Below are 13,945 nucleotides of genomic sequence, written 5' to 3' on the forward strand. Positions count from 1 at the left end.
TCGGTCTAATACTATTACCTTTTGTTGAATTTCCAGAAGCGTACCCAATACCTTTACGGATAAATATTCATTTTTAATGTTAGCAAGAGTAGCTCAGTTGGGAGATTGTTAGATTGAAGATTTGAAGGTCACACGTGTTTTATCCACGTTCAACGCACCTAATACAAGTTTATTACCAGGCTATACAATCTAAAAACATAACTTGCTCATTCAATCTAAAATTAGTGATATTTCTTTTTTAAATATAATGAATTAGCGAAAATACCTTTACTTATGAATTTTCATTTTTAATATTAGCACGGATAACTCTGTTGGGAGAGCGTCAGACTGAAGATTTGAAGGTCACGTGTTTGATCTCCACGTTCACCGCACCTAATTCTAGTTGCATAACCCGACTATTCAATCTAAAATTAGTCATTATTCCTTTCTGAAATCTCAATGAATTATCGGAAATACCTAACGTGTTCTAGTTCACCGCACCTTATACAAGTTGGATAACTTGAATATCTTATTAAAAATTAGTGATTATTTCTATTTAAAATATCAATGAATTAGCGAAAATACCTTTACTGATGAATTTTCATTTTTAATGTTAGTGTGAATAGCTCAGTTGAGATAGCGTTAGATTGAAGATCTGAAGGTCTTGTGTTCGATCTATGTTCACCACTCATGGTTCACGGTGCATAATTTGATTATTCAATCTAAAATTAGTAATTATTTCTTTCTAACATTTGAATTAATTAGTGGAAATACCTTTACTTAAAACTTAAAAACTTTCATTTTTAATGTTAGTTCAATCTAAAATTAGTAATTATTTCTTTCTAACATTTGAATTAATTAGTGGAAATACCTTTACTTAAAACTTAAAAACTTTCATTTTTAATGTTAGTGGGGATAGCTCAGTTTGGAGAGCGTCAGATTTAAGATTTGAAGGTCACGTGTTCGATCTCCACGTTCACCGCACCTGTTTCTTTTTGCATAACCGACTATTCAATAAAAAATTAGTCATTATTTCTTTTTAAAATCTCAATGAATCAGCGAAAATACCTTTAATGATGAATTTTCATTTCCAATGATTGTGGGGATAGCTCAGTTGGGAGAGCGTCAGACTGAAGATCTGAAGGTCACGTGTTCGATCCACGTTCACCGCACTTTGTTCATGTTGCATAATTTGACTATTCTTTCTAAAATTAGTGATTATTTATGTTTAAAATATAATGAATTAGTGGAAATACCTTATGAATTTTCAATTTTAATATTAGCGTGGATAGCTCAAGGAGAGGGTCATATTGAAGATTTAAAGGTAACGTTTGATCCATGTTCACTGCATTAGCAATTATTTCTTTTTAAAATCTCAATCTCAATTAATTAGTAGAAGGAAGATTTAAAGGTAACGTTTGATCCAGGTTCACTACATTAGCGATTATTTCTTTTTAAAATCTCAATCCCAATGAATTAGCAGAAGATCGATTATTTCTTTTTAAAATCTCAATGAATTAGCATAAGATCTGTCACGTTTTTTATCCAACTGGCATAAGTTGACTAAGTTGCATAACTTTACTATTCAATCTAAAACATGTGATTATTTATTTTTTATGTTATCTAGGATGGCTTAGTTGGGAGAGCATCAAATTGAATATTGGAAGGTATTATGTTCAATCTGCATTCATCGCACCTTATAGTTTTATGCATTTTTATTTTTAATGTTAGCGGGGATAGCTCAGTTGGGAGAGTGTCAAACTAAAGATTTGAAGGTCGCATGTTTAATCTCCACGTTCACCGCACCTGTTTCCATTTGCATAAGCTGACTATTCAATAAAAAATAAACTAGTTATTATTTATTTTTAAAATTTCAATGAATAATGAATTAGCAGAAATACCTTTACACATGAATTTTGATTTTTAATGTTAGCGGGGATAGCTTAGTTCGGACTGAATATCTGAAGGTTACATGTTTAATTGTTAAGAATGTGAAATAGAAATAGAATTGGGATCGAAAGTATGATCTGATTCACATTTACCACGTTTAAATAGGATAAAAACTATTAACTAATACCTAAAAATAGAAAAAGAATATATAACAAACTAAATCTTGTAAATAAATAAAATATACGGTCAATCAAATCTATACTAACAACTCCTAAATATCTCAGATATATTCTAACTAATTATTAAAATATATCTTCAAAATATCCTCTTAATACTCCCCCTCAAGTTGGAGAGTGTATGTCGATCACACCCAACTTGTCCTTCAAAAAGTCAAACTGCTGTATTCCCAAAGCTTTAGTAAAAACATCTGCCAATTGCATTTTGGTCAAAACATAACACGGTTTGATGATTCCAGATTGTAACTTTTCTCGAACTATATGACAATCTATTTCAATGTGTTTCGTACGTTCGTGAAAAACTGGATTGGCTGCTATATGTAATGCTGCTTGATTATCACAATATAATAATGCTGGTTCGGACAGTGGAACATTCAAGTCTTGAAGAATGTATCTTAACCAAGTTAACTCTAAACAAGTATTTGCCATAGCTCTATACTCGGCTTCTGCTGATGATCTGGACACATTAGTCTGCTTTTTAGACTTCCAAGAAATAATTGAATTTCCGAGGAAAATGCAGAACCCAGAAATAGACCGTCTGGAAGTTTGACAACCACCCTAGTTAGAATCGCAATATGCTTGTAATCTTAAATTGTTTCCAGATGGCAGTAAGAGTCCTTGACCAGGAGTGCCTTTGATGTACCTTAGAACTCGAAGAGCTGCCTCCCAATGTGGTTTTCTTGGTTCATGCATAAATTGGCTAAGCATACGAACTGAATAAGCTATGTCAGGCCTAGTAACGGTCAAATATATTAATCTGCCAATCAACCGTCTGTATTTACTTGGATCATTCAACTTCTCTCCTTTAGTTAAAGAAAGTTTCAGATTTTGCTCCATAGGAAATTTTACTGGACGTGCTCCTATAAGACCTGTGTCTTGAAGAATGTCTAGAGCATACTTCCTTTGAGACATAAAAATTCCTTTTCTAGATCGAGAAAATTCAATGCCTAGCAACGAAGTGTAGTAAGTTTCGCTGTAGGGGAAAATGTTTTTGTGTAATCAATACCTTCAACCTGAGTGTATCCCTTTGCTACAAGTCGAGCTTTATAACGTTCAACAGAACCATCAGAGTTGTATTTAATTTTGTACACCCAACGACAACCAATAGCTATATGACCAAGTGGTAGAGGAACGAGAGACCATGTATGATTACGTTCCAAAGCTGCAATTTCATCATTCATAGCCTGCTGCCATAACGGGTCGCCAACTGCCTCGTCATAGATTTTAGGTTTTGTCTGGGATGTAATAAGAGCTAGAAAAGCACGTTGAGTAGAGAAAAATGAGAGAATGAAAGGTAATGATGAAGGGGATACCTGGTGCCAGTGCCGAGACTTGAGCTAGAGGTTAAATGATTGGCTCCAGAAGACATCTCATAATCCTTACGCCAAGCTGGAGGTTGTTTAGTACGAGTAGAACGTCGGAGTGGAGCTGATATATCAGGTGGGATAGGATTGGAATTAGTGAGCGAATCTGAAGATGGTGGAGGAGACGACGAAGTAGTAGGTGAAGGGATAGGAGGTGAAGGAGGAATAGGAGGTGAAGGAATAGAAGGTGGAGGATGGATGTTTGAGTAGGATGGATCATGAAGTGGTACAACAGGAGTCGAAGGAGCTAATGTCGAAGTTTGTGAAGCTGATGAAAAAGGAAAATCATCTTCACAAAATTTAACATCACGGCTGATAAAGAATTTGTGAGATTGCATGTCATACAACTTGTAACCTTTATGACCACAAGGATATCCTACGAAAACACAAGGAATTGCCCGAGGTTCAAATTTTTGCTTAAGATGTACTCTAGTTGCATAACATTTACAACCAAAAACTTTAAGATGATGAAAGGTAGGTGGTCATTTGTAGAGTGTTTCAAAGGGTGTCTTGTTAGATAACAATGGTGATGGCGTTCTATTTATAAGATAAACAGCCGTTAAAATGCACTCTCCCAAAAAATTAAGTGGAACCTGTGACTGAAAAAGAAGAGACCCAGCTACATTTAGGATATGGCGATGCTTACGTTCTACGACTCCATTTTGTTGTGGAGTATAGACACAAGTGCGCTGAAATTCAATACCACAAGAAGTAAAGAATGGTTGCAAAGATAGGAACTCAGTCCCATTGTCTGATCGAACTATCTTGATAGTAGTATGAAATTGAGTTTGAACGAATTTAACAAAATTCATTAACAAATGATGTACTTCTGACTTATGTTGCATTAGAAAAACCCAAGTACATCGAGTAAAATCATCAACAATAGTGAGAAAAAAATGCAAACCAGAATGGGTAGTAAATTTTATGTGGTCCCCAAACATCACAATGTATCAGATCAAAGGCAGAATGGGTTGTTATTGAACTTCTTGGGAAAGACAACCTAGTTTGTTTTGCTAACGGGCAGATACTACAATTATGAGAATAACTCGCATTATTAAGATGCAATTGATCAGCTAGAAATTTAAAACGAGAAAAAGAAGGATGACCTAGGCGTAAATGCCACAAATCAGATGACTGAGATACTTGATGAGCTGAAGATTTGATTGGAGATGAAGAAATATGATAGAGACCTCCAAATTGTTTACTCGAGCCAATCATCTTCCCCGTAGCCAAGTCCTGCATAACACAAGAATCAGGATAGAAGGTGACATAACAATTCAAGTTATTGGTAAGTTTGCTGATCGACATTAGGTTTAAATTGAATGAAGGCACACATAAAACGTTGTTTAATTTAAGGTTAGGGCTAAGGGAAATATTGCCCGTATGTGACACACGTGCTGTCTCTCCATTAGGCAAATTTATTGTAGACATGATGGCAGCCTTTGGTTCAGTCATAACAGAAGATTTTGATACTATATGATCCGTAGCTCCACTATCGAGAATCCATGAATTAGAACTCGCAGAGTTAATAGATAATGTAGATATGGGAAACAAACCTGCAACATTGATGTGATTGTCAGAATTACCAAAAGGGTGATGATTGATTGCAGATAAGGCTTGTGCTATCTGTCGTAATTGCTCAGAAGAAAAATTTGGAATGGAATTAGGTGACTGTTCTTCTGTATTCAACTGTGAAACATCGGCCATATTTGCAGATGATCGATATCCACGATTATTGTGTTGATTGACTTGTCTTGTCCTTCCAGAATTATTTTTCTGTCGACACCGATCTTCTGTATGGCCCCTTCTATCATAAAACTTACAGTGAAACTTAAGAATTTGACACTCATTGATTGTATGACCACTTTTATTACAGTGTTCACACGATTTGTCCTTGGCGAATTTTGAATATATTGTTTTCTTCTGCACTGCTGATGCAATCGAGAAATTCTCAGTAGGTTCAGAAGTTACCTGACGCTGCATCTCTTCTTGTACAAGTAATGAATAGGCTTGCCTCACATTAGGTAATGGAGACATCATCAATATGTTAGATCTCACCGTTTTATAAGACTCAATGAGCCCCATGAGCAATTGCATCAACTTGTCTTCTTCGCGTTGATCAATATATATTTGACGTTGATTACAGGTAAATGGTGTGCGGTACGCTTCCAGCTCATCCCAGAGTGCTTTGAGATTGGTGAAATATGTTGACAGTGCCATGGTTCCTTGTGACATCGTTGCTATCGAGTTTTGTATTTGAAAAATTGTTGGAGCATTCTTTTGTGAGATTTGATCGTGAAGATCAACCCACACTTGATGAGCTGTCTTGGCATGAATAATGCCTTTAGCAATATCTGCTTCAACGGAATGAGTTAACCAAGATATTATCATACTGTTGCACTAATTCCATAGTTCGAATTCGGTTGAATTTGCATCTTGGGACGGTTCCTCAATTGTGCCATCAATGAAACCAATTTTCTTCTTGGCAATAAGAGCATGCATAACTGATTTACTCCAGGATTGGTAATTTGCTCCATTTAATTTGATTGGAACAAGTGAATATCCTGGCTGATCAGAGTGATGAATATAGTAAGGATGTGTTAAATCAACATCCAAAAATTTGAGCTGGATTTGGCTGATTCCGCCATGAAGGAAATTTTGATATTTAAGAACACCAAGATCGGTGCTCTGATACCATGTTAAGAATGAGAAATAGAAATAGAATTGGGATCGAAAGTATGATCTTCATTCAGGTTTACCACGTTTAAATAGGATACAAACTATAAACTAATACCTAAAAATAGAAAAAGAATATATAACTAACTAAATCTTGTAAATAAATAAAATATACGGTCAATCAAATCTATACTAACAACTTCCTAAATATATGAGATATATTCTAACTTATTATTAAAATATATCTCCAAAATATCCTCTTAATGTTAATCCACGTTCACCGCACTTGGTTTACGTTGCATAAAAAATAAACTAGTTATTATTTATTTTTAAAATTTCAACGAATAATGAATTAGCGGAAATACCTTTACACATAAATTTTGATTTTTAATGTTAGTGGGGATAGCTTAGTTCGGACTGAATATTTGAAGGTTACATGTTTAATCCACGTTCACCGCACTTGGTTTACGTTGAATAAGTTCATTAAGTTGCATAACTTTATTCAATCTAAAATTAGTGATTATTTCTTTTTAAAATATAATGAATTAGCGGAAATACCTTTACTTATGATTTTTTTTTTCAAATATTAGCGAAGATAACTTAGTTTTAAGAGCGTCAGACTGGAAATGTGAAGGTCACGTGTTCGATCCACCTTCACCGCACCTGATTCAAGTCACATAACTTCACTCGTGACTATTCAATTTAAAATTAGTGATTATTTCCTTTTAAAATATCAATGAATTAGCTAAATACTTTACTAATGAGTTTTCATTTTTAATGTTAGCCGGGATAGCTTAGTTGGGAGAGCGTCACTGAAGATCTCAAGGTCACGTGTTTGATCCACGTTCCCTTCACCTGATTCAAGTTGACTTAAGTTGCATAACCTGGCTATTCAATCTAAAATTAGTGATTATTTCTTTTTAAAATCTCAATGAAGTAGTGAAAATATCTTAACCGATGAATTTTTATTTTTAATGTTAGCGGGGATAGCTCAGTTTGGAGAGCGTCACTGAAGATCTGAAAGTCACGTGAGAGCATCACTGAAGATCTGAAAGTCACGTGAGAGCAACACTGAAGATCTGAAAGTCACATGTTTGATCCACGTTCACCGCACCTAATTCAAGTTGACTAACTTGCATAACCTAAATATTCAATCTAAAATTAGTGATTAGGTCATGTGTTTGATCCACGTTCACTGCACCTAATTCAAGTTGACTAAGTTGCATAACCTCGCTATTCAATCTAAAATTAGTGATTATTTCTTTTTAAAATCTCAATGAAGTAGTGAAAATATCTTATTAATCGATGAATTTTTATTTTTAATGTTAGCGGAGATAGCTCAGTTTGGAGAGCGTCACTAAAGATCTGAAAGTCACGTGAGAGCATCACTGAAGATCTGAAAGTCATGTGTTTGATCCACGCTCACCGCACCTAATTCAAGTTGACTAACTTGCATAACCTAAATATTCAATCTAAAATTAGTGATTATTTCTTTTTAAAACTACTTGACTATTTAATCTAAATTTAGTGATTATTTCTTTTTAAAATTTCAGAATTTTCATTTTCAATGTTAACCGGGATAGCTTGGTTGGGAGAACTTAATATTGAAGATTTGAAGGTCAGGTGTTATTCGACCTTCACCACACCTGATTCAAGTAATATAACTTACTATCTTAGAGATGATTTCTTTTTAAAATTTCAATGAGTTAGTGTAAATAATTTTAATGATGAATTTTAATTTTAATGTTAGCGTGGATAGCTCAATTGAGAGTGTGTTTGTAGATAGCGTGGATTCCTAATTCTTTATTTGACTATAAATGCTCTATAAGACATTTAGTAAAATGACTCATTTTATTGCATGGAACAATAAAATTGATCTTCCCTTAGAATTTTCAATACATTCTACTTTCAATGTTGCTAAGTTGAGTTCTTCTGATGTAGGTGATGATTTTTCTTATTCGAGGACGAATCCTAAAGAGGGGGATGATGATAAGAATCACAGTGTACATTCTACTTTCAATGTTGCTGAGTTAAGTCCTTTTGATGTAGGTGATGATTTTTCTTATTCGAGGACGAATCCTTTTGAAGAGGGGGATGATGATAAGAATCACGGTGTTCCAACTGGACCTATTACACAACCCAAGGCCAAGAAGATTCAACAAGCATTCATACTTCATCTACAAAATTGGATAGGCTAGGTTCAATCATCATTTCATGTGTGACAAGCTGATTCGTTTGAGTCAAGACCATTTGGAGATTCAAAAGTAAATATTTGCATGGTTGAAGTAGCGGATGAAGTTGCAAGCATCATTTCATGAGTGGTTAGAAAACTTTATTTCTTATTTTAATTTCATAAAGTTTGTAATGCTCAAATTGACTTCGTCTTCTGTGGAGATCTAAAGGGATCGAGATTAAATCACGGCCACTAACTTCTTTTGTGGGGAGACTATAAATACCCACACATTATTATGTAAAAGCATATTTGTGATCAATGAAATTGATTTCTCAAGTTGAGATGATCCCCTGTGTAGAAATTTGAGCATATCTTTGTCATTTCTAAGTTTTATGCAATTCTTGTGGTAGATTGCATCTTAGTCATTCAATCAAGCCTTGATCAAGTTTGATTGTGGAGTGACTCAATTTAGAAAAAGGTTCCATAATCTAATTCTAGTTTTATCTCTTGGTTGATCCAAATTTTGTATAAGAAGGAGCGTCGATTGCATTGATTCCATCAACAGTCTTCCCATGAGTTTATGGTGCATGACCCATTTTTTATACCATTCACCTTCGAGCGCCACCATAGTTTTGCATCGTCCATGAGATGCATTGCGACCAACGTAACTCTTAGGTCCTATGAGCAAGTTCAAGTAACATTCAAGTATTGTTCTACGTCAAAAATAAAGCTTTTTAATTCCTTAGCATCCCGGTTTTCATTTAAGGGGTTGTGTTCTTGGATTTTAAGTTTGTTAAGCCCACATGAACTTGGCTTGAGGTGTGGTTCTTTACAGCCCAACTTGTCAAACTCACTCGGGTGCTCATCAACCATGATGTCGTTCAACAAGAGAGACCTCGAAAACGACTGGATTATCGCATTAACCATTTGAATCACCTGCTCATCTCAACCATGACTTCGTTCAACAAGAGAGACCTCGAAAATGACTGGATTATCGCATTAACCATTTGAATTACCTGCTCATCTCAACCATGATGTCGTTCAACAAGAGAGACCTCGAAAACGACTGGATTATCGCATTAACCATTTGAAATTGAACAAAATATCTATAACATAACTATAACAAAGGTACGAAGTTCATAAAAGTCTTTTTAGTCTAAGATAGAAACTGTAAAATAAAATGATATAAGAAAATAATATTCCATTGCCGGGAATTGAACCCGGGTCTCCTGGGTGAAAGCCAGATATCCTTACCGCTGGACGACAATGAATTTTTGGTGTAGATGTCCTGAAGTCTTTTGTCAGATCGCTGAAGAGTTTTAGCATGATCTTTTGCTCAATGGCTAACTCTTCGACACGTCCTTCCCTGTGTGTGTTAGAGTTCTCAAGGCTACCGTGACGTTTCCAGTTGTTCGATTATGTGGCTCTTTCTTCAAAAGAGTCAATATAAAATGTTAGGTCTTTGATTGGCAACCCATCGAGGGGAGTGTCGATTGCATCGATTCCATCAACGATCTTCCCATGAGTTTATGGTTCATGACCCATTCTTTATACCATTCACCTTCGAGAACTACCATAGTTTTGCATTGTCCATGAGATGCATTGCGGCTAACGTAACTCTCAGGTCGTATGAGAAAGTTTCTGTAGCCCTCAACTCTCAGGTCGTATGATAGAGTTCTTAGGGCTACCGCGACATTTCGAGGTATTCGATCGTGTGGCTTTTTCTTCAAAAGAGTCAACATCAAACGTCAGGTCTTCAATTGGCAACCCATCAAGGGGAGCGTCGATTGCATCGATTCCATCAACGGTCTTCCCATGAGTTTATGGTGCATGACCCATTTTTTATATCATCCACCTTCGAGCGCCACCGTCCATGAGATGCATTGTGGCCAACGTAACTCTTAGGTTCTATGAGCAAGTTCCTGTAACCTTCAAGTATTGTTCTACGTCAAAAATAAAGCTTTTTAATTCCTTAGCATCCTGGTTCCCATTTAAGGGTTTGTGTTTTTGGATTTTCAGTTTGTTAATCCCAACATGAGCTTGGCTTGGGTGTGGTTCTCTACGACCCTCCTTGTCAAACTCACTCTGGTGCTCATCTCAGTCATCTCAGCCATGATGGCGTTCAACTAAAGAGACCTTGAAAATGACCGGATTATCACATTAACCATTTGAATGACCTCAACCTCACTTGTTGAAATTGAACCAAATATCTATGACATAACACTATTAAAGGTTCAAAGTCCGTAAAAGTCCTTTTAATCTAAGATACTATTGAACTTGACCATTATAGTGCCTCTCAAACCAAGTTCATAAAAGTCTTTTGAATTTAAGATACTATTGAACTCATCCATTATAGTGTTTCTCAAACCTAGGTAAAGTTTAAATATAATTGGTGACAAAAGATGAACTATAAAATAAACGAAATAAGAAAATAAAATTTCATTTTCGAGAATCGAACTCAGGTCTCCTTGATGAAAGTTAGATCTTCTGTGTAATGTCTAACTCTTCAACACGTTTTTTTTATGTGTGTGATAGAGTTCTCAGAGATACCACCACGTTTTTTGTTGTTTGATCATGTGGCTCTTTCTTCAAAAGAGTCAACATCAAACATTAGGTCTTTGATTGGAAACCCATACAGGGAGCGTCGATTGCTTCAATTCCATCAATTGTCTTCCCATGATTTTTTGGTGCATGACCAGTTTTTTATACAATTCACCTTCAAGCGCCACCATAGTTTTGCATCGTCCATGAGATGCATTGTAGGCCAATGTAACTCTCAGGTCCTCTGAGCAAGTTCCTATAGTCTTGAAGTATAATATCAAAACATATTAACGTATTTGATATGTTAAATATTAAAATAATTGATGTGTATTATAAACATTAAATAAAAATATATATTTGAAATTTGAATGAGATTCATATTAATTAAACATATATTATGATATTCTACGACATTTTAATATTATTGAAATAAGATATTATATCTTAATGTATTAGGTATTCAAATATATAATTTGACAAAAATTATCACAAGTTCACTTTAAATAGAACCCTAGGGTTAAGTCAAAAAGCATCGAACACTAAATACTGTGACATTTTAGATGATATTTTGCCGAGGAAGCTGATAAGGTCTTCAAAGAGCATGTGGTCATGTCTGGCATTTTAGGTTAGCAACATTGTGAAAAGAAACCAGAAATTCTGATACTGGTAATTAACTACAAACCTTTGAATAAGGTTTTAGAATAAATAAGATATCCAATCAACAACAAAAATGATTTGATAAAAAGAATTTAGAGTCAAATGTTTTTATAAAATTCGACATGAAATTGGGATTTCGGAAAATTTTAATTTCCTAAAAGGACAAATATAAAATAGCATTTAATGTCCAATTTAGAAAATATGAGAGGTAGGTCATGCCACTTAGGCTAAATAACGCTCAATCCGAATTTCAGAAGATTATGAATGATATTTTAAATCCTTTAAAAAAATCGATAGTTTATTTCGATGATGTGTTGATATTTTCTAAAACCATTAAGATCAACACTTTAAACATCTACATACATTCATTAATGTAATCAAAAGAAATCAGCTAGTTGTGTCCATACCTAAAATCAAATAATATCAAACTCATATACGTTTTCTTGGATTTTAAATTTATTTGAGCCTTATTTAAACCCATCCAATGGTCTTTGTCTCAAACTTTGGTGATGACGTATCCTAGAAAAGCAAACTTCAAAAAAAATTTAGGTTCTCTCAATTACGTGTCTTATATCCTTCAAGATATCTGGCACATTTACAAATGTCTTGATGAGTGTCTTCAAAATAATACAAAGTCTTGATTTGTAAGGGATATCTCTACAACCCAAAAAAATCAATTCATTAGTCAAATAAACTCTCTGCTTAAGTCTTATTGACCCAAGGGCAGATCTCATAATGAAACGTGACGCATCAAATATCAGATATGGAGGTATCTAAAATTGTCAAAGAGGACATAGAATCAATTATCATATTTCATTCAAAAGCCTCCAATAATACCATACATCTCTTCTTGACTCTCTGCATAGTTTGTCTCCTTCTCCTTGCTTTGACATTCCCATTGAAAATGTCCTAGCTTGTGACAGCTATAGTACTCCACTGTGGCTTTGTTGAAGGTTTGTCTGCCTCGTCTGGTATTGCTTTGACATTTCCATTGAAAATGTCCTAGCTTGTGATAGTTATACCACTCCACTATGGCCTTGTGAAGGTTTGTCTGCCTCGTCTGGTATTGCTTTGACATTCCTATTGAAAATGTCCTAGCTTGTGATAGTTATAGCACTCCACTATGGCCTGTTGAAGGTTTGTCTGCCTCGTCCCCTTCCTCTGCCTCTAAAGCTTCCACGACCTTGACTTCTTCCTCCAGCAGACTGCACAAGTTGACTCTCCATCGACATACTTTTATTATGACACACGTAGAAGACTGCTGCTTCTAGTTTTAACTAGCTTAGGGCATGACTCTGATACCAAAATGTTAGGAACAGAAAAAGAAAACTGGAAAGATAACAAGAATCGAGAGAGATCTCTCATCCAATTGAAGAATGACTAAATCAAATCTAATTCAAATAACTAGATAAAATCTAATCCAAATAACTCGATCAAATCGAATTCAAATAACTAGATAAAATCTAATCCAAATAACTCGATCAAATCTAATCCTTACATTTATCATATCTATTTGGTATCATATTTATGTCTCGTATCTCTATCTCATTTTTATTTTTGTGACTCTGAGATATTTTGCTTTTATAAATAGATATTTTCACGAAAATAAGTTTAATTTATGTTGAGATGGAGAATAAAAATTGACACTTAAGAACGTTGATACTTGGGACTTTGATTCCTCTTGGTGTGAAGCTTGCATCTTGCAATTACTTGGGTAGAGAATGTGTTTCACTTAAAATTCACTCAAGAGAAAATAATCAAATAACGAACCATATTTGAGAGAGGATAACTTTTTTTTTTTTTTTTAATCTTCGAGAAATAAGAAAGAATAAAACTTAAAACATGGCAGGAATGACATCTTCTTGAATCTTTGTTTTGTTCTCCTAAATGTATATAAAAAAAATAAAAAATAAAAATCTTATATATTTTTAGATATAATTTAAGTACCTATTTAATAAAACTTCATCCAAACTTCTACTCATAAATTTAATTATTATTTGTATACAATTGTTAATATGTAAGAAAATACACGTACAAAATGTTTATACTATTGGTAATACACTAGTCTTGGTTGTTTGACTAAAACAATGCAACCATTGTCCAAACTAAAGAATTTGATTTGAGGCTATCTCCTAATAAAGTGAGGCTCAATTAGACCTTGTTGTAAGATTCGACCATATCAATTTGAATAGCGTTCTCCAACTATAAATATTGAACTCTAAAGTATTCACGAGCAAAGTAAGTTTGTTGAATCTATCTATAAAAGTGTTACAAAGTGAGTCGTGGAGAAGATTTGCCTTAAAATCTAGTTCCAATTAAGGATGTCAATGATGAAGAAGTGCAAGCTGTTGGAAGGTTTGCCATGGAAAATTTCAGAGGTGGTAGATATAATTTAATTAACAAGCGTGTGGTGAATGGTCTTTTCAGTC

The 13,945-nt window shown here is 34.4% G+C and overlaps 1 protein-coding gene and 2 non-coding genes across 3 annotated transcripts in view; 1 reads left to right on the forward strand and 2 right to left on the reverse strand.

Moving 5' to 3' along the window:
- Positions 1–1,078: 1,078 nt before the first annotated feature.
- On the forward strand, positions 1,079–1,151 carry TRNAF-GAA (transfer RNA phenylalanine (anticodon GAA)). Its single transcript has one exon. It is a non-coding gene; the product is annotated as a tRNA-Phe (tRNA).
- A 4,718-nt stretch (positions 1,152–5,869) lies between these two features.
- The window catches only part of LOC147790627 (uncharacterized), a 54,256-nt gene continuing 46,180 nt past the window's right edge, over positions 5,870–13,945 (reverse strand). Inside the window, exon 2 of the mRNA XM_087127635.1 lies at positions 5,870–6,037. Within this exon, the coding sequence (XP_086983761.1) occupies positions 5,870–6,037 (168 nt within the window). The remainder of the gene's footprint in view (positions 6,038–13,945) is intronic.
- Positions 9,518–9,589, reverse strand: TRNAE-UUC (transfer RNA glutamic acid (anticodon UUC)). The gene has a single exon. It is a non-coding gene; the product is annotated as a tRNA-Glu (tRNA).

The sequence above is a fragment of the Cucurbita pepo genome, chromosome 10 (assembly GCF_057944985.1).
Source record: "Cucurbita pepo subsp. pepo isolate OVF chromosome 10, ASM5794498v1, whole genome shotgun sequence".
NCBI classification, from domain to species: domain Eukaryota; kingdom Viridiplantae; phylum Streptophyta; class Magnoliopsida; order Cucurbitales; family Cucurbitaceae; genus Cucurbita; species Cucurbita pepo.